Consider the following 25,908-nt stretch of genomic DNA (forward strand, 5'->3'; position numbering starts at 1 on the left):
TTATCAGGTGCCAGCTTCCAGAAGGTTCCTCTGCACTGTCACACGGACTTTCCACTGCATTTAAAAACTTAGTACCTCTTTGTCTCTTTGCATTACTATTTAATACAAATATGTCTATTTGTACTAATTGAGAGGCAGTGGGCAGAAACTGGAACACAGGAGGTTCCACCTGACCACAAGGAAGAAATTCTTTACTGTAAGGGTGAGTGAGCACTGAAACAGGTTCCCCAGAGAAGTTGGAGTCTCTTTCTCTGGAGATAATCAGAAGCCATCTGGACACAATGCTGAGTAATGTGCTCTAGGTGGCCCTGCTTGGGCAGGGAGCTTGGACTGCAGTGGTCCCTTCCAACCTTGCCTATTCTGCAAAAATGTGAAGGCCTTGCAGATTCAGAGGTGATGGCAAGTGTGGTGAGGTTTTACACTACAAATAGATTCATTGCTGTAATCCTTCTAGTCTTGTCATTATTACTGGTTTGTTGTGATACAGCTTCTGCTGTCAACAACTGTTAGTTTATCCCTGGAAAAATAAAGGCAATGTGCTTCTTGCAAAACTGTCCCTAAGAACAGCTGAATAATACCTTGTAGCAACTGAAGTTATCTGCAGCAAGAGCAGTGGAAAATACCCAATATCTCAATGTTCAATGCTACATAAAATGCCTTAAAATTTAATATACTTTTGGGTGTAATGTTTACTGTCAGGCATGCTGAGCCAGTATATTTCTAACTGGGGAAACTGTTTAAGCATGTGCATGATTTTCGGCACCTGTCCAATCCTCCGAACTCATGTTTGTGGTGTGTAGTTGAGCATGTGTAAAGTGTTTTTCTGAAATGGCCTAGACTAATATATGAAGACTCTCCTTGGGCTTGAAGTAAAACAAGGGAGAGTCCTTTGTGCTTAGGCAGTACTGTAACAGCCAGAGGTTTTTAATCTCCCCCTGTGCCTCCTGAAGTGGGAGGTATGATGTGCTATCTTCAGTCGGCTTTCAGTTGCTATAGAATCACAAGGCACCTCCATGGAATTCTGAAGATACCAGGTAGATACCGGTTTTAAGGCTTGTGTGAGCCTCATTGCAATCTTGTGATTCGGAGCCTTCAGTGTAAACGAGTGAAAGCCTAACAAGTTGGAAATGTAAATAATGTTATTGGAAAGAAGTTGTGTATTACAACATAAAATCAAGTTGTTAGCTACTTGGCTGTTCAGAGTGGCCTGTGTGTTTCCACCTGTCCAGCTGTTCTCTTGCATCAGCTTACACATGTTTATTAATGTGTTTTGAAGATGGATCACATTTTTCAGAGTACTTCAGCACTTTGAGAACTCAGTCTTGCAGAAAACCCCAGCCCAGCTGTAGATGTTGAGCACAGAGGTTCTTGACTGTTGCTGAGCATGGTAGCTGCACTACCTACATCTGCTTGTTCTTTTTTTTTCCCCCCTTCTTTTTTGTTTTGTTTGAGGTCTCTCTGTGTGGCAAACAGGATATGTGTGTATCTGAGCACCAAATTAGAATATGCTTACTGTAAAGGAAACATTTCCCAGCTGAGTTTATTTAGAACATAACCAGTAGGAGGGTGGGGAACAAGAGATGCAAAGAGAGGGTGAACTCTTTCAAGGGAAGCAGCTGTGGAATATTCACATATATGTCAACAAAACACTTAAGAATGAATGGCAGTGGCATGTTATTGAGTTTTTTAACAGAAATTCTGATTCATTTTGCCTTTGGTTACAATTGTGTACAAATCTGAAGCTCTTGTCTCTAATAGCTTGAACCCGTCTCTAATAAATAGTCTGAACTTTTGTTTGACCCTTAGACCATAATAATTAATTCACAGATGTAGCATAAGTTGTATTACAGGTATCCTTCAGGATAGCATTGTAAAATTCAAGGTTATTCATTTACTCACAGTTTCCTGCAGTAGAATTCCCCACCCCATGCAATGCAGCAGAGGAAGTTGTTTGCTCCCCTGTGGGTTGCAGAAGGATGGTTATTTCTCTTTGCAGTTCTTTGTGGAAAAAGGTGATGAAGGAAGTTCTGCTTCCTCTCTCTGTGTATGTGTATTTTCTTGATCTTTTTAACAAAGTGAACTTTCCCTTTTCACTGCTAGTAGATGATGGTTTTTCTGAGCTCTGCCTGGCCTCAGAGGCCAATTAAAATGTTCTTGAAGTAGTGACAATTACAGATCAGAGTAGCTTTATTTCAAATGTTCTCATCTAAATATCTTCAGTTGCTGTAGAGTTGAGTGTACTCCTCTGTATTGAAGTGTTATTATTAGGCTCACTATTAATTCTTAGTGAGTATTAAATTCACTATTAATCTGTTATTTCAACTGATCTTACATACAATATTTGACATGTTAGTTTAATGGTGACAGTGGTACTATCTTTCTGTTAGTTTTTTATCTATATAAAAAGGCTAAAAATAATAAAATAAAACCCAGATGTTTCAAACTTCAGATGCCATTAGTATCAAAGGGGTTGTTTGCCTGCTCCGTGCCTTCCACCCTGATGTTGAAGCTAAGCTTTTATGGTTAGCCATTATGGTGTAGTTTTAAGAGGAAAAGGGCACTCCCTGTTTCTAAAACTTTGTTCCTAGCACTTGATTCAGTCCAAGCACTTAGTGCATGCCAAGAAAGCGACCTTTGCTAACTCTTACAGTGAATACAGGGCAGTGTTCACACAACCGGCTGTGTGGCATGCTAGCCCGCGGGAAGAACAGAGCAGTCTGAGCATGGGCTGATTCCTTCCATGCTCCAGAGCTGCCTGTACTGAGTGGATAGGGAGGCAGCCTGGTTCTGAATGAATTTCTGGCAGTGGTTGCCTGACTATTGGAGCATGAATTTTTTCAACCCTATTTTCTCTCTCTCTCTCTCTCTCTCTCTCTTCTTTCTTTAATTCCTTATAAAGCAAATTTGAGGATTTTATGTCTTGCATCTTAATGTCAGTAGTGGGAACAACTTGAATAACTTTCTGTTTGTGAGATTTGTTTCCTAGAAAGTGACCTGTACTATGAATTTAGTAATCTTGTATTTAAATTTATTCTCTGTGTCATGTACTAATACACTTACATGTTACCAAGTCAAGTTTTGTGCTGGTAGATTTTTCCCATTTCACATTTTACCTAGGTTGCCCCACCTAGTTAGCACATGGGACTATGGGTGGAGTTAATCTGCAGTCTTTGTGTTCCCTGCAGAATTGTCTGTTGGGCTTCAAAGGGTTACATTACTGCAAATTCTCAATGGAAATAGTCCATGCAGACCTCCTTGGATCCTACAGAGGAGATCCTCCTCTCCTGCTCTCTTGCATTGACTTAGAAAGTTGAAGTCCAAAGCTGAGATGGCAGGATTGGCACCAAAGCTAGACAGATAAGTATTAGCTACAGATTGCCACGAGAGACTAAGGTGTGCAGTTCCCAAGAAACCAAGAATAATCTTTCAGCTTTGACTCTTTGGTCAGTTCTGAGACACTTCATACTTGGATTGCTTCTAGTGGACTTTCTGAAGCCCGTTACTCACAGGAACATTACTTACTCTCTCTCCCCCTGAACTTGATTCTGCTCTTTGAAACTGCTGATGAGATAAACTTGAGTGTGCTCATGTTTTCTCTTCGCAACATCTTGCAACAGAAAGATGTGACTGGGGTAGGATAATAGGGAGCAAAGTTCAGTAGTATGTATTTCTGGTCTGTGTACCTGGGAAGATTATAGAAGCTACTATGAATTGCCAGCTTCCAGGGAGGGACCTTTGCTAGAAGAATCTATCTAAGGTGATGTAGCTGTGAAAACTTCAAGCACAGAGTGCCATTTACCAAGGTCTCAGTGAAATGTTGTCTGAACACTGTTTGAAACTGTCTGTTCAAGAAGGACTGCTGGCATGACCAGTCAGTGAAAGTCTGACTTGATATAAGAGACTCACATTGATTTGTTTAATCTAGACTACCTGGGCATTGGGACAGACACTGAGTGCTGTCTCTAAAGCATTAGAAAATCCACTCTGGGGAAGAAAAAGCAATTAGGGCTGGAGGATAATGTTGGCAGAAGAACAAATGGGTTTAAGCTGAGAGGAAATGCTCCTAATGTTTGAGAAGAACCAGGCTCCACGGCAGTTTTCCAACTACACAGCTGAGGGTGCAATTCTCAGTTGCTTTCAAGATAGACGTTGGTACATTGATAACAGAGATTATTTGATATTCACTCTATGACTGTTAGGAACTGAATTAATGATCCAAAAGGGCCCTGTCCCAGTAAGAAATCAGTAATAGAACAGCTACTTGATCATTTAGAAGTTACTTAAAATTTAATGTTGGTTTAGGGAGCCTGATCATCCTGCAGTGGCAAAAAACAGGCAGATGTCAGATCACTATGTTGATGTAGCACAATGTGACAAAATCTTGGGTCTCTGATGCTGTCTGTGTATCTTTAGGTCTGATTCTGGATATTTTTTCTACCTTATTGGCATGAAGGAGAGTACCATAGGTTTGTATGTTCTTTAAGTTCACAGTGACAGCCAGAGGAATATGTTCATAGGTTCCAAGAGGACATTGAGGAGGTTATGTATCATCAAAGAATAAAAATTACCCCTCCTTTCTCAATAAATAAGAGAGAGGTTTGAGTTTTCTTTCCCTCTTTTGAACAGGAAGCATATATTCATTGTATTTAGAAAACAATTACCAAAATGTCAAAAATATTTTTTGTCTCTCTTTTTTTCCTAGTTGGGGAATGGCGGTCAACGTGTACTCTACCTCTATAACCCAGGAGACTATGAGCAGACATGACATCATTGCATGGGTTAATGATATATTAGCTTTAAACTACACAAAAGTTGAACAACTCTGTTCAGGTAAGAAGGCACGGTATGCTCTATAAATGTTTATTTTAAAACCACTTTAAAAGTCTGATTTGTTGAAAATAGATAACTTTTAACTTTGACAGAAACCAGTTACTCTGAAAAAAGAGACTAATGTATGTGCACAGGAAGCATTTTTGCGTTTGTGTTAATCATGGGAAGATAAGGTACCTTGGGAAAGCATAACAAAGGCAGAGGTGAATGGGACAAATGTAGCAGGAGATACATAGAAGTAATAAAAAGGTTGGCTAAGCAAGCAAAGAATACAGTGATAAGTTTTTTAGTGTTTTAAAGCCACTAAAGTGGTATCTTTTCAAATGGAGAGTGGACATAACTGAGAAAGAGACAAATAGAGAACCAACACCTCAGATGAACAAAATTCTCCAGTTCCTTTTCCTTCCTGAGGTTTCTCAAAACCCCGCTGATGCCTGCAGGAAAAGAGCACAAAAAAAAATACTTTGATGAAGAAAAAACATCAATTTGAGGAAACGAGGCTTTAGCTGCTATGAGGGCTTTAGAACTGTGTCAAAGTCTGCCTGCTTCTCTTTAAATCTGAGTTACTGTTGTAAGTAAATTTGGTCATGAGCCTGGGAAAAACAGTAATGGTTTGAATACTTCAGACATTTTGGTTAATCAGAGTTGCAACTAGAAGATGGGTGATAAACAACAGGGTCTGTAACTACGTGATGGCTAGAAATTACACAGAAAAAGGATGATGTTTCACTGTGAATATACATGCCCCTGGGGAATGATTTCTTTCTGATTTCCAACTGTGATTTTTAAATCTGAGGATGCTTGGTGGAGGAGGAGTTTGTGGTGGAGGAGATCTAACTTAGGTTGCTACTTCCAGACAACTAACATGCTGGGAATATTTTATGAAGGTACTATCTTATCTTATGAAGACAGTGCTCAAAGCACATGGAAGAGGAACCACATGACCAGAATTCAGCTATTTCTTGGTTCAGACAAAATTAATAAATGGGGCCTTATATTCATATATTTGATTTTACCTATAATTCTGGGTAAATTTTCTGTCTCAGAGATGTTCCCTGAAAGATACAAGTAATCCTTTCAGGCTGATTGTTATAGCCTATCCTTCAAAATTTAAAAAAACAATTTTCAGCTGCAGAAGTAGAGTACCATACTTGCAGCCTTGCACAACAACCATAAAAATGAGGTTGAAAAAGTGCAGGATAAAGTCAATGTAAGCAACTGATATAATCTGAACAACTGAAGACATAGACCAAGGGAAATATTTTTTTAACTGTTATTAAACTTGAAATCGAAGTGTTATCTCTAGCTGTTGTTATATTTACATGTTAGGAAGTTAGCCTAAGTATTTTATTTCAGTATATATAAAGACAGAATTCACACAGGGAGTTGCTATAGATAGATACAGATAGATGCATGCATGCACACACTGAAAGAGATAGAAACGTAAAAGGAAGTGCACATTTGCATCCCAAAATACCCAAAGTTTGCTATTGTTTGAAACAGGAAGCATAGTAGACAAGTTATTGACTTGTTCCTATGTAGCTATTTAAATGCTCATAAATAGTTGAAAGGAAGCTTTTGAAGTGAGTTCTCAATCAAGTTAAATGTGTGTGGGCTTACACAAAAAACCCACCCAACAAAAAAACAACTAAGACATAAAAAACTTCACCAAAACTGTTTCTGAAAACAAGAGAGAAGTGACTGAAGAAAATATTGACTAAGCAGAATAAAATGAGTTAAAGTTATGTAAGAAGATCAGATACAGAGACTTCAGCTGGGTGGGGCAAGGAGGGGAAAAGCATGGGAACTGTCACAAATCCACTGTCCCATTTCATTACACAGCTTCTTATACAACTTTTTCTGTGACCTACAGAGAGGATTTTGGCACACACCTCAAGGGAAGAACTAAAAAAGGGTCATCTCATTGCAGCTCTTACTCCATTCTGTATAAAATTAAATCTTTTCTTCCTTTAGAATTTCCTGGATTGTATTGATATTGCTACCTGATGCCTCTACATTCTTGTCTTTACGGGTGAAAGCTGTTAATTTGAATTTCCCCATTTGATTTGGTAGTCGAACTTGATGCTTACACATTCCTGTTTTTACATTCATGTGCTTTACAATCCAGTAGGGGCTTTAGTAGCTCCTTATCTAAAGAAGCATTCTAGCACAGTACTTCCTGTGTTTGGGAGGACTTTACTCTCTGAACTGATGAATCTAAACATTGATAGATTTTTGCAGACACTAGAGCAAAGTAATCTTAGTCTTAATAGGTTCTTCCCATTTGAGACTGCATAGTTCATTTCTTTTGTGCAGAGCATCCATGTGTAGGGATTGAAGACAGATGGACAAGCAGGTTTGAGAATCTTTCTGTATTTAATATAGTTTACTGTGTAAACTCAAAGCAATTTATTAAATGTACACATATTTTATTTAGCCTATTTCCAGATAGCTTTCAAGAGAGATACTAAGGCAACAGCAGTACATTGAGCCAACTAGTAGGCAGAGCACCAGCAAGCAAGCATGGTATGGACTGCAGTTTGAGAATGGCCAGTCTAACTCATTCATTCTGGCATTCCTTGGCTGAGGTCCCTTGAACCATTGGCAGCTTTCATGCAGATTAATGCTTGTTTCCATAAAATATGAGCCTTTCTCCAGGACTTCAAAGGGAAGGAATATGTGGGAAACTCTTTACAGCTATGAGTATTAACAGAGATCTGCAGAGCTGCTGTAACTGAATTTTTATAATCTACTGTAAAATTGTATGGACATTTTCTTCTTTATTAGAAAAAAGCATTAACATTAGTCATGCTGTTTTATGACTACTCACTTCTTGTTCATTTTTGTTAATAAGGAGCAATCAAAGTGCCAGGAAAAGCTAAATGTGGGGCCAAAAAACATGGGAGAGGGAAAGCAGGGGGGATGTTATATCTGAATTAAAAGCTCAAAGGAGTTACTTTTAGGAGGTAGGAGCAACCTAGATATGGCATATGCTGGTGTTCAGCACCTGGCTGAGAGACCTCACGGGTGCCCACATTTTGCAGCCAACCTAGCAATAATTTTTGACATTCAGAGCTTAAGCAAGAAGGAATAATGTGACATTCTGCCTTAACTAAAGGCTTTATTCAGAACACATCTGAAACTTAATGTGACAGTAGTGACAATGACAGAAAAAGCAATCTGACCTCCTTTTCCTCATTGCTATGGAGAAGTATCTTTGATAACACACATACTGTAGCAATACCAGCCTGTTTCTTGATTTCCACTTAGAGGAACAGAGCTGCTAGGATGAGGAGCAGCAGAGGAACAGTTTGGCTTAGTCATAAAGTATTTGTATTCTTTGGGAGTCTTAGATGTGGTTTTTGTCTCTGCTAAGTAGGCCGAGCAAAGTGCAGTGTCTCCTGAGCTTTCTGAATGCCTGCTGTGGTAGTGATGTGCCAAGAAAGCCAGGTTATGGATGGGTGCAGCCCTGGAGAGTCTTAATTCAGTCTGCAGCTCCTCTGGTAATTTAGTTTTGACAACTGAACAGGGAAAATCTCTCCAAGCATCTCAATACAATCCTTTGCTTTAGACATGTGTCATATTGTCAGTTTTTGGACTCTGGGTTTGATTTCCTGCAAAATTGTTTTACCTGAACATGAAATTTATAAACCATGGTTTTAATAGATGGCATAGTGCATTCCCTTTAGATTGGCTTTAGAGAGAGCATTTCATTTGATACATCAATGAAATATTATGGGGAACAATTGAGAGGATGTAATGTCGTAGGATCCCATGTGCAAAACCCATGGGTTTGGTGAAGAGGAGTTTCATATGAAGTATGACATCAGTTGTTTCTTAGGAGTCATGCTATATTTTTTAAGGAATACACAGTGGTTTCTTAGAAAGAATTCTGACTAAGCAGCTAATAGCTGAATTTTCTTTAGTAAGGCTGTTTTTTATCTCTAAGGAATACCAAGTGTATGTGTTGCAGGGCTTTTCATGACTGTTAGTGTTACATGAGAGTATATTCAAAATAAGAGTCAGGCAGGGGATTATAGAAGGCTTGCATATGAATTAAAAAGAAACAACACAATGTCTACAAGCTATATAATGTCAAGGAAATGGTAAAGGGATAGAAAGGAAAATATGGCCTGGAGCAAGGCATAATTTTTGGCTTAGCTATACTTCTGTGATTCTGTGAGATTAAGGAGATACAGACTCTCCCCACTTTGTGTATTTGAAAATTCTCAGTAGAATTATAAACTTGCAAATTGTCAGGCCCTCAGTGCATACAGACCTTCTGTCTTTGAGGATTTGTATGCAAGGATCAGGGCTTGAATGCAGGGTTGTTTTTTAACTTGCTTTTAATAAATGGCCATATTATAAAGAAAGCATGTGGTTTGGCATTTTCAAATTTTAGACTGTGATGCTTTCTCTACAGATGCCCTGGGTGTTGCCAGAGGGAATTTTTCATGTGGTGACTTCTGTCCCATATCTCGGTGTTCCTGCTGTGGAAATATGCAGTCCCTTTATATATATATATGTTTTGTTGGCACTCTGCCGCCCTGGTGTCGGAGGAGAGCAGGCAGTGTGACAACAGGGCAGATGTCATCCTTTGTTTGACTTTGTGTCACCTTTCTGGCTCGGGATTTGGAGGAAAACTTCACCACAGCCTCTGTGGGCTGTTGTCCCTTGTGACTGGTGCTGTGCAGGGGAGGAGGATCGTTGCTGGCTTGTGGAGGGTGTCCCTGGTGTTCTGCTTCCAGGGAGGGAATACTGCACCCCAGCCCCGTGGCAGTGCAGTGCCTGGCTGCAAGGCAGCATCGGCTCCAGCCCCCTCAGCCTCAGGACCCTGGGCAGCAGCAGGGGCAAGCACGCTGCCTCCCGAGCAGTGCTCCAAGGGAGCCAGCTCCTCTCCACCACACCAGAGGAGGGCTCAGGGGCTGGAGAAGAAGGGTGTGGGCCAGACAGAGAAATGGGGAGCAGGGCTATTTTTTTTTTGAAAGTCAGTTGTGTAAATATACTCACAAACACAATTTATTCTGGGCATTAGCTGCACACGATTTGTGTTTCCATGTCTCAGAGGGTGTATTTTGCTCACTGCCTATATTAACCTATAACTTCCTACATGCTTATTACTGAAATCTGCCTTATAGGACCCTGTTGGAGCATTTGGTGCCAGCATTCCTCTACAGCCCAGTGCGCCTGAGAAGCCAAAGCATGTTTCCACGTTGGTGGTTTTGGTTCATTCCCGGTTGGCAGCCTTGCACAGCTTGGGTCTCTAGCGCAGCTTGGGAACACAATTAAAACATGGCTTGATCCCATTTGCACTCTGTAACCGAGGCATGTTTCAAGGAACTGGCATGTTGTCCTGAGGTCATGCAACACAGAGCATACTCAGTGTCAATGACACTCTGATGTCTTCCATATGATATTTAGGATTAGAGGGATACCATGAATGCTAATGATTGGATTTAAATCATTTCCAAAACTTTCTGAGGAAGCTTGCAAGGCAGTATCATGAGATTCCCAGCCAATAATTTATTTTTTTAAATGTCACTCATTAAGAATTCAGGAGGAATGGAACTTGAACAAGGTTTTTGCTTTTTAAAAGTAATTATTTAATTACTCATAGCACTCACTTGCAGTCAGTTGCTTGATTTCCCTCTGGTTTAAAGAGCTTGTTAGATTTTGTGTGGTACTTTTTTTAGGCATGATGAGTTACACAGCTATTTTAAGTTAAATGGGAACTGTGTTTTCTGAAATTGTTCTGATCTTCCTGTTTAAAAATTAATGAGTTCCAAAATAAATTATTGCCAAAAATTTGAGTATTAAAAACTCTGCTGTGTATAATTTATGAGCAGCTTAATGATTTACATATTTAAGAAAAAGAGAATACAAGTTAACACAGGGGAAACCTCCCCCCAATATCCATTATTTAAAATGATCAGTGGATATTCTGGATTATGTCACACGCATGCCCTACCTGTGTGGAGCAGGACTTTGGGAAGCAGATATTATTTAGGTGCACGTGATCTCAGGGGCTGTTGGTAAGGCTGGTAGGAGGTACATAGTTCTTTTAGGCTGTTTCCTGTGGTGGCAGCACTGCTTTTTCGAGCTCGCATCTCTGTGCAGGCACTCACCCTGCCCTCTTTGAGGCAGCTGTGCTCATGCAACTGTGAGCAGGAGGGTGGGCTGCACTCTAATCTGCATCACTTGTAGGGCTTTTTAAGTGCCCTCCCAGGACTGTTGCTGGGAAGGATGAAGCTAGGCCAGAGTGGCTTCACTGATGCGCAGCCCCATAAAAGCTTGCTTCTCTACAGCTAAGTAGGTGGTAAACTGATGTGGTCTTGAACATTCCCTGGGAAATGGGCTGAAACTTAACACAATTTTACAAAAGGGGGGGTGGAGGGTGTGTTAACTGGAGGAATAAAATGATGTTGACCTACATACTAGGTCATATAGGTGCTGCTGGAAATGCAAATAGGAATTTGAAGACCGTGGTCTCTCCAGTGGAGCACTCAAGATGAAGTGTTCTGTTTCTTGAACACATGGCCATATGTAACACAACGTTAAGCTCATAGACATGGAGTCATAGAATGATTTCTGTTGGAAAAAAACTGGAAAGATCATGGAGTCCAACTGCCAAGTCCACCACTAAACCGTGTCACTAAGAGCCACATCTACATGACTTTTAACTACCTCCAAGGGATGGTGAGTCCACCACTTCCCTGTGGTGGACTGTTCCAATGCTTGACAACCCTCTCTGGGAGCACATTTTTCTAATACTCAACCTAAACCTCCCCTGCCACAGCTTGAGGCCGTTTCCTTTTGTTCTGTTGGTCAAAGAGACTGACCCCCGCCTGGCTACAGCCTCCTTTCAGGTAGTTCCCCCAAGAAGGTTCCCCCAGAAGCCTCATTTTCTCCAGGCTAAATAACCCCAGCTCCAGCAGCTGTTCCTCGTAAGAGTTCTGCTCCAGACCCTTCACCAGCTTCATTGCCCAGTTTTTAAAACAACCTTTGAATTGCATAACAAAACACTCATATTTGAAATTCAAATGAAAATGGATTTTTCAAAATCAGAGTTTTCAACTCTGATACCTGAGTTGAAAACCTACTGCTGTGTGCTTACCTAAACATCCCTGCTGAGGAAGCAATTCTAGAAAGCCTAAGGTAAAAGACCAGCCCTTGCAAAAGACCTTGCTCCTTGCAAGTCACTGCTTTTTTTTTTTTTTTGATTGTTGCTGTCGTCCCAGCAACAGAAATACGGGGTGTGTGCAGCTTTCCATCAGTGCAAGCAACCGCTGTGAACTGAAGTACTGATGACTAATTCATACACAAATCATCCTGTGTTTTCCAAATGCATGATCCGGTCTTTGCAGCTTTGGAGAGAATGAATAATTTGAAGGAGTTTGTATCTAATATGACTGGATATGTGTTTTTGTATTATCTAAATATTTCATTAAAGCAAGCAAACTAATTTTGTTGCAGAAAAAGGTGCAGTCAGCCTTTTTCCCAAATGGAATTTTTCAAAAACTGAGTGTATGAAAATCAAACTGAGGCCTGTTTAAAAGGTTTAAACTTGATGTCTATGCAGTTTTAGTACTAAACATTTATACCAAATTTCTAGTGTAGAACTTAGTTTGCTGTGGTTTGGGTATCAGCCCCACCCCTGCCCCAGCAATGCCCTGTCTTTTCATGAGCCCTTTGTTTTCCATGTTGGCTGGTGTGGTTTTATATGGTTTTCTGGGATCTTGCTCCCACACACTGCAGGGATTCAGAGAGAAGCAGTGAGGGAGAGTCTTTTGACATTAGATTTGAAGGATTGACCTAATTTGTGTAGGGCGCACATATTGGCTTATGTTTATACCTGCTTATATTCATAGTGTTTCTACTAAATATTTTATTAGTAGAATAAGTTCTAACTATAGTATATTAAAAGCAGTCAGTTTGAAAATAAAGTTTTCCTTTTAATTTATAAATATATAAACATCAATGCTAAAGAAAACCAAGCATCTAATCTTGGTTTCAGATCTCTAGTCTGAAATCCAGGAAGTTTACTGAGTGGTAAAAACTGGTTGCAAACAGGATTCTCTTGTCTTCATTGTTACCTCCTTTCATTTCCTTTTGATTTAAATAGTGAGGAGCAGAAGTATTTTTGATAATAAAGAAAATACTTCTTTGCATTTGTGGATTCATCAGCCTCCAGATGGTGAAGGACAGGAGAAAAACTGAAAATCTCTAATGATGCAGAGTGCATATGCTTCAGAGCAAGCTAAGTCAGCATGGACAGTCTGGGGAAAGAAACACAGAAGCAGGGAAGAAGACATACAGGACAAAAGCTAAAATTAGTTCAGCATTGCTTACTGTAAGGGACTAGTGAAAGATTGTCTACAACTCTGAAAATGTTCTAAGATGCTCAGTTTTTATAAATTTGGTAGAATTTTTCTGCTTTACCACTGCATGTGGCAAAATTCTTGAATTTTAATAGCTTTAAATAACCACCTTTTCAATTCTGAGTTTGTTCACTTGTGTCTGAATTCTGCCCTGGCATCTCTTCCCCTCCTCTGGCAGCTGCTTGCCCAGCCTGGTGGATGCAATGCCCTCCCTCCACTTGCTGCCTGCTCTGCCCCAAGCCTGGGATGCCCAGGAAACACCTGCAAAGCCCTGATGCTGCAGGGCTCTTTCTGCTCAATAATGGGGCTAAAAATAGCAACTGCTGGGGGTGATTTCAGCACAGCCACGTTTGCAGGCTCATTTCAGAGTCTGGCCCGTGAATATCTTCTGTAACTAATGGCTGCATCAATATTCTAGATCAAAACACAAAAGGATTTTTAGCCAGTGATTCTAAATTGCTTGTTAGCTAATAAAGGATTAGAGGTTTTTAACATTGATCCCACTTCTGCAGTGCCACCAGCTGTACTTTTCATCTTTCATTTGAGTAGATGTCAAATTATTTCTTTTTTTATGTGTGTATGTGCATGTTTATGCATATAGAAGTTTTCCAGTCAGAAAGATAGATTTACTGTGAGAGCTATTCTGGCAGTGTGTTTTCAACTTCCCTATACACATTTAATAAGATTTAGGTTTGGGGGGGGGTTTTGGTTGGATTTTTGGGGTGTGGGGGAATTGTTGGGGTTTTGGTTTTGGTTTTTTGGTTTTTTTTCCAGAAAACATAGGAAAGTTTTTTAATACTGAATAAAACACAGTAGCATAAAAATTATTTTGTTGGTGTAAATTATGCGAGAGGTATGTCACAAGCCATAATGTCATTATCTCTGCTGTCATATTCTTTGTATTTCATTAAAAATATTCTTTTCTCATGCACCTGCATTGAAACATCAGTTGTGTAGTATTTGGATAGGCCTAAAGTGCTGTCCCATATGCAGAGGACCACACAGATATGCTGTGGCTGAAAGGTAAAGGCACTGCAGTCTTACATCACTTAAGTGGGGCTCCCCTTTCTGCTGCCTCCAGGAAATCTCAGCCAGGGCCAGTGTAGACAGTAGTGTCCCCATTCTGTTGCACTGGTGTTTCCCATTTAAATGTAATCTGACAGCTCCAAGCTTTAGGGGGTAAAATTTTAAATTATAAATAAACGTCAATATAATATTAAATACATACATAACCTCGATGTCCAAAATCAGGTAGTCCCAATTGACTGTAATGATATTTTTACTTTCTCCTGTTGGTGTGGTAGGCAGGTCTCTGGCTTTTTTGGAGTCGAGAGGAATTTCCTCTCTTTATGGTTCAGTGTTTAGTTCAATCCATGTTTGTTTGTTGCCTCTGTACTTGAGGAAGGAGTATTTTAATGAACTGTATTTGCCAGTGCAATGAAATCCTCCTGTTGGGGAGACAGCCCAGCAGCCGCTCCAGCGTTGTGTCAGAGAACAGCTCCGTGCTGCCATGTGGATGCAGTCCAGTGTTTTCTGCCCTCGAGTGTTGTGCAGACCCAGGACCACCTCCTGGCTGGCAAAGCTACAGAAACAACTGCCAGCAGAGAAAACACAAGGAAATAGCCTAACTAGAGAGAGACTATCTAAAGGCATGCAGAAGGAATTTGCATTACCAGCAGAAGGAGGAAAATCTCATGCGAACACTTTGGGTTTCTAGTTTTCTAAAAGGATCTAGATGAAAGGTTGTGCAGTGCATTTTTAGGGCCTCCAGGCAATTACTTAGATATCAGAGTAAAGCTTATAATTGTGGTATGGGGAGGATGAAAGGACAGAGTTAGGAACAAATTCAATTTATAACATTAAATGATTGCATAATAATCCTTTTGCATTAAATTAAACAATAATAAGTGTACTCAAGCTGTGCATTATCTGTATATCTGTGCTTTTAACTGTTATGTATTTTTTCCATTGCCATGTATTTACAAGTTCTCTCGCTAAGGATGAGTTTTGAATAAATAATTGTGTTTATAAAGTTTTCTGTAAAAAGATGCAAATTTGTCATCTGATGCTTGTAACTTGCCAGAAGGCGCCTTTCCCTTTAGGGAATATTTTACTTTGATTCCTAATCATATCAAGACCACTGCAAACAGCTAAGCACAAGGTGTCCTTGGAAAATGAGGTTTTTAATAACCATTTTCCCCACAAAGCTAGGCAGTGTGAACAGATTCTTTTTTTAAATGGCAGTGGTTTTCAGCACTAAAGCTGTATCCCTTAGCAAAATTTGAGTTGTTATTTCAGAGTGTTTTTGGACTCTTCTCTTAAGCTCTTTCTGTTTGGGAAGTGATGATCTCAGTAACCCTTTGTGTGATGGCTGACTGGTTACAGAGAATGAGAACCATCTGATGCATAAAGTTGGTCATGTCAAAACATATACATACCCATGGAGAAAAATGACTTTAAGTTCAAGTTATTGTTGATTCTCCTGTAAAACTGGGCAAGCCAGGTGTCTGCTTTGTTACTTTGGCTTCTCCGTGAACACTCAGAAATATTTGTGATAAAAAATCGTTGTTGATAGTGGGCTGAGCTGTTAGGTGAGATCTGGACACTTCTTTGTCAAAACTGAGGTGCACTAAAAGCACAACAGTCTTTTTTGTGGAAGTGAAATTGAGCTTGTCAGGGGTAATCGGGCAATCACTTCCCTGCCCTGATGCTCGAGCACAGGGGCTGCACCCTCTGCAGTCCTGTGTGGACATCACAGTATCTTTGCCAAGTATAAAGTAATTTGTAGAAAAATTTTCTGAAGAAGAAAGAGAATTGCTTTTCCTCTGATTTACTTAAACATTTTCATCTTGATTACTAAACACTTGAGTGTGTCAGCAGTAAAGGTTTTGCAAATGACAGTGGCATGATGCTGTAGGAGGAAGCTCCCTGCATACAAGAAATGCTGTCTCTGTTAGCTATCCTCAGGATGCTGGTTAGAAATTTTTCCATATACTTCCTTATTTGTTCTGGATTGGTTATACACACACACACCCCTACCGTCTATGTTAGTTCAGAGAGCTCTCAAAGTAGAACTTTAAATGTGGCTGAGAGAGAACTAAAGCTGTTAGCCCAGCTTTGAAAGCTATGGGTGGACTATGCTAAAGCCTGCTTATTTAAATGCTTTTCTCAAGAAATGAAAATCAGTAAGGATGTTCATTGCAGAGGGGTGGGACCTGACTAGTGTGTTTTAACAAGCTGGAGCCTTGCAGTTAATTTTTTTTTAATCATGGTTTGATACAATCTTAAATAATTGCATTAGACTTGCTTGGCATTTGGGTACAAGGGCCAGAAGAAAGATGATCCTGGCTTGTTTGAATTCAGGGGACTGTGGGGATTGAGGAAGCTTATTAAGAGATTTTCATTTTCACTGTTATCGTCTCATTGCATGGACAGTCCTGCTGTGTATGGGGACTCCAAGAACATCCATTTCACTTTGCATTGGTCGAGGTGATTCCTCAGATGCTGCACGGCAGCGCGTCGTGGATCCAGACTGAGTGGAAAAGAGCCACTTGAGCGTGTCACTGCTCAATGCACATTAGATAAGTAGGTCTTGGGTGCATAGTGTTAGGCTGAATTACAGCAGGGACTTATTCAGCACTGTTGCTTTCTGCTCATGCTTTCTGCTAATGACATTAAACACCATTTGGTCTTAGCTGGGTGCATCTGGATTAACGTCAATGCATTCTCTTGTTATAGGAGCAGCTTACTGCCAGTTCATGGACATGTTGTTCCCAGGGTGCATTAGCTTGAAGAAAGTAAAGTTTCAAGCAAAGCTGGAGCATGAGTACATTCACAACTTCAAACTTCTGCAGGCATCATTTAAAAGAATGAATGTGGATAAGGTAGGAATTCTATATTTATATCTTGATCACTACATTTTCAAAAGTTACATAAATTGCATAAATTAATAAATAGGGGAAATGAACTTCAAAATACTTGAAAATGCACTTTTTCAACTTTCGGATGGAGAACTAGAATTGCAAGTAAATGTTCTTGACCTTTCATCTTCTGAAAATGGTATTTGGGTGTGAAGGGAGAAGTTTGGCATTTGGCTTCATTTAGGTACAAATTGAAAATTGAGTCCACATGTCTTCTGAGGAGTTGTGCCATCTAACTCTTTATATCTTAATACCAGAGACCCTTTGATAAAACTCCATGTGTTGGAAATTCCTTGTCATCAGTGAATCTTCATTTTTTGACAAGTAAAATTATTGGTGACCTAAATTTCCAACAAAACATATTTGAAAATATGCTGTTCTTATAAGTATCCCTTTTTTTTTTTTTTGTCCAAGGCAGGGTTGGAGGAATTTAAATTATTCAAAAGCTGGAATAATTTACCCAGTGATTTAATAGATGGGTAGCACATGTGATCTTGTAAAGTAAAGAATGGAAGCCTCTGAGAAAATGCTTGTTCAGCCTTAAGGTATTTGGTTTATGCTTGAATGTGAGAGTTTGACAGACTCACCAATATAAATTACTGTGTTGATAAAAATGATGGTGATAATAATGGAAGTTATATTATCATGCTTATAGTTTTACACTGATGCACTACCTGCTTACCCTGCCCTGGCTTTTAGTGTTGCCTTATTCTGCAATTTAAACAGTCATAACAGAGGGTGCCTTAAGACTTCTATGAAGAACTGGAAAACCCTCATTGTTTCATGAAATGTTATGGATACTTCTATTTACAGTGTGATTTGCTAGTGAAACATTGGGAAGACTAATGTAGTCAATTTTCCTGGAGAGAGCAAATTCATCATGCCTATTTAATGTAGAGTGGAGGTACAAATGGAACAACCTGAAAAGACATGCAAAATGCATTGTCAATTCTTGCAGGAGCATCATAGATTTATAAATGCTGTACAGTTGGCTTAATCCTAAAGAAGAAATTGAAAACCCTTTTCCAGCTGAAAATTCGTAACATTCAAGAGGCATTAAGGTCTGCCTAACTTGGCTGTTTAATCAGCTGCATGAATTAAGCAAAGCAGGGTGGCTCTTCTGCAGCTGTACTCCCTGTCTGCCCACAGTGTCTGGAAGCCTTGAGCACTGTAATATTGGCTGAAGACACCTTTTGGAAGTTTCATGTCTGTGAAAAATTTCTGAGATGTTGATATGGAGACATGCTCATAGCCTTTCCTTTGTTTTAGTAGAACTTTATAAGGCATTTAAGTCAACTTCTGCATGTCCACAAACTGTTCTATGTATAGCTATATGCGGAGCGGAAAAAAATTACAAGGTTAAAACCTCAGGCTTGGTTCATATGACGACCATGTGCTACCAAAATGTAGGTTGGTTTGAACTTTAGCATGTCTTGGAAAAGCTGCTGGGCTTTGTAGTTCAAACAGTAGGACAGAGAGCAAGAAACATCTGTCTGGAGTTTTTGAAGAATTGTTTGCTTGTGGTACATCAAACTGTGCCATGTCCATTGAAACCAGAAATCCCTAGTTGGCTGAATATAGTGTTACTCCCGGTGTCATTCATCATGGGATGTACCCATGGGATGTAAGGGAGTACTCTGTGGAACCACAGCTGTACACCCACTGTATCACTGCTTCAAAGGCTGGGTCTCATTGGGTTTTGTTTTCATTTTTTAAGAGCACTTGCAAATTGCCCCTTTCTTTTAGGAGCAAAACAATAGCAGAGGTTTATTTGTTGATGCCATCGGTAGTTTTTTTTCAAATAAGCGTGTATATGTAATTTTTATATTTAAAAACAGCAGTGACATAATATTGGATGTTAATATCTACCTTTTTAGGTAATTCCTGTGGAAAAACTGGTCAAAGGGCGCTTCCAAGACAACTTAGATTTCATTCAATGGTTTAAGAAGTTCTTTGATGCTAACTATGATGGGAAGGAGTATGATCCTGTGGAAGCTCGACAAGGCCAAGATGCTCTTCCACCACCAGATCCTGGTGAACAGATCTTTAACCTGCCCAAAAAGTCTCACCATGCAAACTCTCCAACTGCAGGTATTTTGCCTCTTAAAGAATTCCGTTTTTGTCTCTGAAGACAATTATAAACTGTGATCCACTCTCCCTAAATACTAGTTTAAAATTACTTGCTTGGGTGGTTGCGCCATTCTTTTTACCTTATCATAGGCTTAGCATCTTGAGACAGCAGAAAGTTAACATCTTGTTTGCTCTAGTTTGGCCCAGCCCTACTGAGCTTAGGTTCTCCTCCACTGAACCCCCTCCACGTAAATGACATGGACTCTGGTAATGTCTGATGGTGGAGACAAAGACTTTTAACCATCCTGTTGCTGAATGTGGTGTGTGCAAGTGTATTCCAGAACATTAAATGGAGTGTGTTCCTCTTTCACAACTCCACCTTTATAGGAAAATGCTGATACAGGCTGATTTATTTTTTAATTTTTATGATGAGTAAAATTTTACAAATCTTAAGGGCTGACCAGAAAAACAAAAATTAAGTTATTTTTGGGTTTATGTGTGCTTATTGTTTGGGTATGCTAGTCCTCCTAACTGAAAAACATATAGCTTTTGCTCTTTCACAAAGATACCTCAGTCTTCTAATTTTGTATTTTGTGCTTGGGTTTTGCTAGGATAGAGATACCGCTTCAGAGGAGATTTGTGTTAAATTTTGAATTTAAAACCAAAGCAGTGTTGATAAGGCATGGATGTTTTAATTATTGCTAATCAGTGCTTACACAGAGTCCAGGCTTTTTCAGTTTCTCACATTGCTTTGCCAACAAGCAGGCTGGGGGTGCCCAAGAAATTTGGAGGGGACACAGCCAGGACAGCTGACCCCAATAGACTGCACAGATAATCCATACCACATGGCATCGTGCTTAGTCAGAAAAGCTGGAGGGGAATGAGGAGAAGGGCGGGGAGGGATGTTGAGAGTTACAGCATTTGTCTTTCCAAATCACCATTATGGGTGATGGAGTCTGGCTTTCCTGGAGATAGGTTAATTCCTGCCTGCCCATGGGAAGTGGTGAATGAATTGTTTGCATGGCTTTTGTTTTACCCATTAAACTGTCTTTATCTCAACCCATGAATTTTCTCACTTTTCCCCTTCTGAGTTTCTCCCCCATCTCACTGCAGGGGACAGTGAGTGATCAGCTGTGGGGGCTCAGCTGCCTGCTGGGGTTAAACCTGTTCCTGAAACAGGCCAAAGGAGTAAACTTGAACTTCAGTGTTTGTGTAATGCGGGTATGACTAGTCACTAAGCAGATGCTGGTTTTGTTAACTGAGGATTAAGTGAACAGGAGAGCAGCTAACATTTAAGAAAAAAAATAGTCACTAAAAAAGTATTACTGGACATAGGTTTGTGCATATGGAAATACACATGCACACACACCTAATTCCTTTATTGGTTTGTCCTGGGTTTATGCTAACCCATTCCTCAAATAAGGATTAATGTTTAGTTGATTTTAAATCTGTGACCTGTCCTCACATGGGCTCGGATATGCACCAGTACTCACAAAAGCAGGGGCAGGTGTGAAGCATGAAGCACCCTCACTTTTAGGCCGCCTTGTGCTCTGGAATCTTACCCAGATTTCAGTGTTCTGCTCTGATCACTTCTGACGTCAAAGTGGGGCATACTTGGCCAGCTGCCTTCAGCTCATTAGTGCTTCCAGGAAATAGGGCACCTAATAGCAGGCCATTGCTACTCCAGGCTTCTAAAGGTTGTTTATATCTTTATTTTGCACCATCTTATGCCTGAACTTCTGAATTTCAGGGTCTGGCACATTCCAATTTCCTATGTGATATCTTGCACTCCCTTTGGAAACAGAAAACCCAAGTGCTAATGTCAAGATGTTGTCCAATTCAGAAATTGGAAAAGACAATTTTATTAAACACAGACTTTACTGTGCTCGTTAATTCTTCTTACAGATGGTCTGTTCTTCCCAAAGTTACAAATATGTGATCCAAATTAAAGCTGTGCAGGTGACAATCCTACAGAAATTGAATAGCTACTGGAGTGGAACCAGCCAGCTGATGTGGAGGATAATGTGCAGTAATGTCATGTTGCGTTGTTGGTTGTATGAAGAGCGTGTCCTGTGCCTTCCCAGCCTTTGTATGGAATTGTACGACTGAGATTGTGTGATGAGTCTTGATAAGATCCTGTGGCTGTGAGAGTTAGCTTTTTCATGGAAAATGTCCTTCATTATTAACTTAAATATTGTCCAGAAGTATGACAGGCAGAACACTAGTTTCATTTCTGAGCTGAGGATGGTGGGGTATGGATATTACATGATGCTGGGTGAAATGAGAGTTCCGGCTTTTCTTGCTGCTTGCATTTCAGAACAGAACTAATTTGGTTAGGTGTCACTCATTCCATGGGCTTACTGAATTCAGGGTGAGCACATTTTCATGGCACTGATGTACGGTGCCTTTGTGCCTCGCCTCACCCCATCACAGAACCTGCGCGTTGGAAGGAGTGGGAGCCTTTACTGATGCTCTGGGAGGAGTTCTGTATGCATCTGCAACCTTGTGTGTGCCTCATCTCCTGCTGTTTGGGAGTAAATTGGAATGATGCAGGAGCAAGTTCTGTGCTTCTGTACCTCTGTCTTCCACAGTTAGCTGGAAGTGAAGGAGTATTCATTACAGCTGCTATAGGAACTATAATACAAACCCCAGGATATTGTTGGCCTTCTGGGCTGCAAGTGCACATTGCTGGCTCATGCTACGCTTCTCATCAACCAACACCCCCTAGTTCTTCTCAGGACTGCTCTCAATCCATTCTCCACCCAGCCTGTATTTATGCTTGGGATTGCCCTGACCCAGGTGCAGGACCTTGCACTTGGCCATGTTGAGCTTCATGAGGTTTGCACAGAGGTTTGCACCTCTCAGGTCTGTCAAGGTCCCTCTGGATGGCATCCCTTCCCTCCAGCATGTAGCCACACCAACAGCTTGGTACTGTTATTAATTTGTGTGATTTTCTCTACCTTAACAGTGGAGCTTTGAAGTTTTAGTACTGCCTTGTCAGTTCATTAACAAAACAAAAGGAAGCACTCATGAGAAATAAACAAAGAACCCAGAAGATCTTTCAGCATACTCCAAAAGTGTTTAAACACCATGCAGTGGACATACCTGAATGTACACATCTATTGTTTGGTGTCAGGAGCAAGCAGATATATGGGTACTCATTCATATTTGAGGGCTTGGCAGGCTTTAAAATATGCCCATTCTAAATTGATTAGATATATGTATTTCTAAAGGAATCATTTACTTTAGCTACTGGCAGTTTCATATGCATTTCAGGTGATTCATTTTGCTCCATGGAGTAACTCTTCCAGTTCCCTTTGACAGAGTTTTGGGCTTGAGTGATGTAGGAGATGATTGTTGACTATTCATACCAGCTTTATAACGCTGTTCTAACAATGTGTTTTCAGTGGTAGACTAAGATATATGTCCTGGAGTTAACAAGTGATCAGATCCTTAAAGGCTGCTCCGAAAACTTATCCAGAAAGGTACTGGCATCAATTAAAATTATTTTTTATATTTTAATCAGACTCTAAAACTTGACTGGATGCCTAGTATCAGGTAGCTGCTTCCTGTACCTGTAAATGGATAATTAACCTGTATTTCTATAAAAGCAGAGTGTGGTCTTTATTTAATTTGAAAAATAAATACTTTTAAAACAACCCACAACTCGAGAAGTGTAAAAATGCACTGGTTTTTGTGTTAATTGGTGGGCAGGCCAGCAGCCATAGCCCTTCTCATTCCGAAGGTGATCCTACTGGGGAGTCAGCGCAGGTCAAGGATAATGCAGCTTGGAAATGGAAGCATAAATAGGTCCCTACAACTAATCTGCTGTGCCTCCCTCGCGCTGCCTTGTCCCTTCCTTCAGAGACAGAGCCGATTTGTGGCCGAGCTGACGGTGGTGCCGTGGGTGGATGGCTTTGGTAACGTGCCACAGTGTGCTTCTAGAAACAGTAGGAGCAGCAAGGTTTCACCAGGTGAATGCAGCTCCCGGGTGGGGAAATGCGGGTCTTTTCCTCCTTCAAGGAGCAGCACAGACCACCGCTGTAGGTTCTTGGCAGCAGCACCACAGCTGCTTTTAGAGCTGATGCCATCTGCCAGCCCTGAGCCGACTTTCGATCTCCTACAGCCTCCGCTCTTCTCTAATGCAGTGGTAAACAGCCTACAGATGTAGAGTCAAAATTGTGGTGCAGATTAAAATATTAGGGCACTGTTGTTTGTGCCAGTTCTAATGCTCCCTGCGGGAAATAGCGGAAAAGGCTTCATCTGATCAAAATTGAAAATAGTGATCAGGTTGTCAGGATTTTAGCTTAGTGTCTTATGTAAGTATTCCTGTATGTCAGAGCAAATCTCCATGGAGCACTCTTTAGTGTATGGGTGGAGGGTGTCAAAAATACACGGGTATAAGACAGCTTAATAAAATTAATTATTTACATGCAAGCTAAAAATGTGAGAGGTTCTTAGATCTGAAGGCTGTTAGATTTTTTTAGTTTGAAATATTCAGTGAGAGCAGGATGACTAAAGCAGAGCTGGAAAATACTGGAGGATCACATGAGGGCTAAAAATACTCACGCTATGACAGGGAAAATAACCAGGGCAGAATGAACTGTTTGTGCATGAATGCATTATATATAATGTGCCATCGAAAAGCCAATTGCACAAGAGAAATACTGATTTTCTGTAGGGAAACAGTATATCCTGCTGTGACAGATGTGCTGTAAATTAATTTTGAGGGATAAAAATACTCAGCGAGTCCGGTCTTTATTTTAGCAGCTAGTGATACAGTTAGGACTCCTGGGACACTAGAGAACTCCTAATGCTTTTTTTTTCGCTTTCCACCAAGACTTGCTACCTTTTTCCCCAGTGGCAGGCAGTAGGTGTTGGCAATGGCAATCTCTGCTCACTGTGGGGCAGTGCTCCAGGACAACGTGGCAGAGCTGGAGATGGAAAGAGCTTCAGGGTGACAAACTGAGAGTGTTTTCATCCCTAGTTCATACAAGGCCAAGGAATTGTACTGACTGAGGGGAACAGCATGTGCAGTGACAGCGCCGGCCTGGGAGGTAAAGTGGCTCAGCTGTAATACAGACACATCTCCCCTGCCAGCACGAGGAGAATTTAATTTTTAAATCCACTGAGCTCAAGAATTTAGACCAGGAGGCAACACGCTTGCAGTGCACGAGCCAGGACCTTTTTTTGAGAGAGGTGATTGTGTTTGGAAAAGCAGTGGTGAAAATGGCTATCTTGATTTTTAGTGTACCATGGGTGTGGTCTGTCTGTGTTGCACAAATGTTGCGCATTCTTTCCTTTTCCAACATGCATTTCTTAGTAGATTTTTTTTTCAGATTTTCCTTTTGAGACTGCTCTCTCCCTAGAGCTAAGCAGACTGTGAGATTTTAGAAAACACAGGCTTTTAAGAGCATTTGAAATTTTAAATTGTGTTCTTCTGTTAAGCCTGTGGAATGATTCCATCCATTGAAGATAAATGTTTGCATACTAAAGAAATTTCTAGAGCAAATAGAGGTTTCAGTTGAGAAGAAACTGAATTCAGTTGTTGATTACTTTAAATGATAAATAAGTATTGGTTGGTTATTTGAAATTTAGCGTGAAGTCTTCGTTTTTGATGGGGGAAAGGCTTTGGTTAGTTCCCTTCTATCAAATCTTGTATTAAAGACAAATTAAGGCAGTCATACCATCAGTAAAACTTTTTCATTTGAGAAGTTGTCTCCATTGGACTTTCTTACTTGGATAGCTCTCTTGAAATTGTGAAAGTTTCAAGTACTTGTACACATTTTTCTTTGCCAGATGTGTGGCAGAGAGCATGACTGCAGAGCTCATCAGGCTGTACTGGACCAGCAGCAGTGAAAGTTTGAGGAGCTGAGAGGACAGAAGGGTCCTGCCAGCCAGGGGAAGGCAGTGCCACAGAATAATTAGGACAGCTGCACAGCAGCATGTTGGAATTCGGAGTTAAGTCAGATTTTGTCTGAGGTCATTTAATTCCCATTAAGTATAATTTGTCATTGCTTATTTCATTAAGTGTCCCTAAATTGAGCATTTTCTTGTGTCCTGGTGCAGCTACAATAATAAGAGTGTGTGAATATTAATTAATCTGCTGTTCTCGCTCTCTTGGTTTAAGCGGGTGGAGAGTTTTTCTTCAGCTTGTGAAGAAATTACTGTGGCCTCTTGTTGGGTTTGGTTTTTCTCCTGTGGTATGAGTCAGGAATATTCATTTTATGAAGTCCTTTAATTTGACTAAAATAGACTGTGAGTGATTCCCAAATTCCACTGAAGCAATGGTTGTGTGGGCTCAGCCAAGTCTTGTGCTTGCTCAGGGCTTCCATTGCTCTCCACTTTCTCCTTATGCACGTCCACACTGTATTCATGCACGTGTTTCCTTGAAATTTTGCATAAATATTTAACAGCATACTAATTACTCATATAGCTTCAAGGAAGATTTCTCTCTAAATGTTAAGTAGGTCTCTTGTTACAAGACTGTGCCTGTGATGTAAAGAGAACTGGAATTTGCAGCACAGCTTTTTTTTTTTTTTTTTTTTGTACCCAAAGCTGCACAGTGCCAACATCCACTGTTTTATGTTGCAGAAGTTTGCAACTCTTTGTAGAACTTAGGTATTTAGCAAAAAGAATAGCGAAGCTGATACTGCGTGGGATACATTTAATTATGGGGTTTTTTTACAAAAAAACTAATTGTTTCTGGA

General features: G+C 40.3%; 1 protein-coding gene across 6 annotated transcripts in view; it reads left to right on the forward strand.

Moving 5' to 3' along the window:
* The window catches only part of MAPRE2 (microtubule associated protein RP/EB family member 2), a 99,357-nt gene that overhangs the window by 56,582 nt on the left and 16,867 nt on the right, over positions 1–25,908 (forward strand). For 5 of the 6 annotated variants that reach the window (XM_038162920.1, XM_038162882.1, XM_038162901.1 and 2 more), the window contains 3 exons: positions 4,703–4,830; positions 16,947–17,092; positions 19,006–19,219. In XM_038162920.1, coding sequence (XP_038018848.1) covers positions 4,710–4,830; positions 16,947–17,092; positions 19,006–19,219 — 481 coding nt within the window. In that variant the 5' untranslated portion in view covers positions 4,703–4,709. The remainder of the gene's footprint in view (positions 1–4,702; positions 4,831–16,946; positions 17,093–19,005; positions 19,220–25,908) is intronic. The other variant, XM_038162929.1, reaches the window with a different exon arrangement.

This window comes from Motacilla alba, chromosome 2 (assembly GCF_015832195.1).
Source record: "Motacilla alba alba isolate MOTALB_02 chromosome 2, Motacilla_alba_V1.0_pri, whole genome shotgun sequence".
Lineage (NCBI taxonomy): Eukaryota > Metazoa > Chordata > Aves > Passeriformes > Motacillidae > Motacilla > Motacilla alba.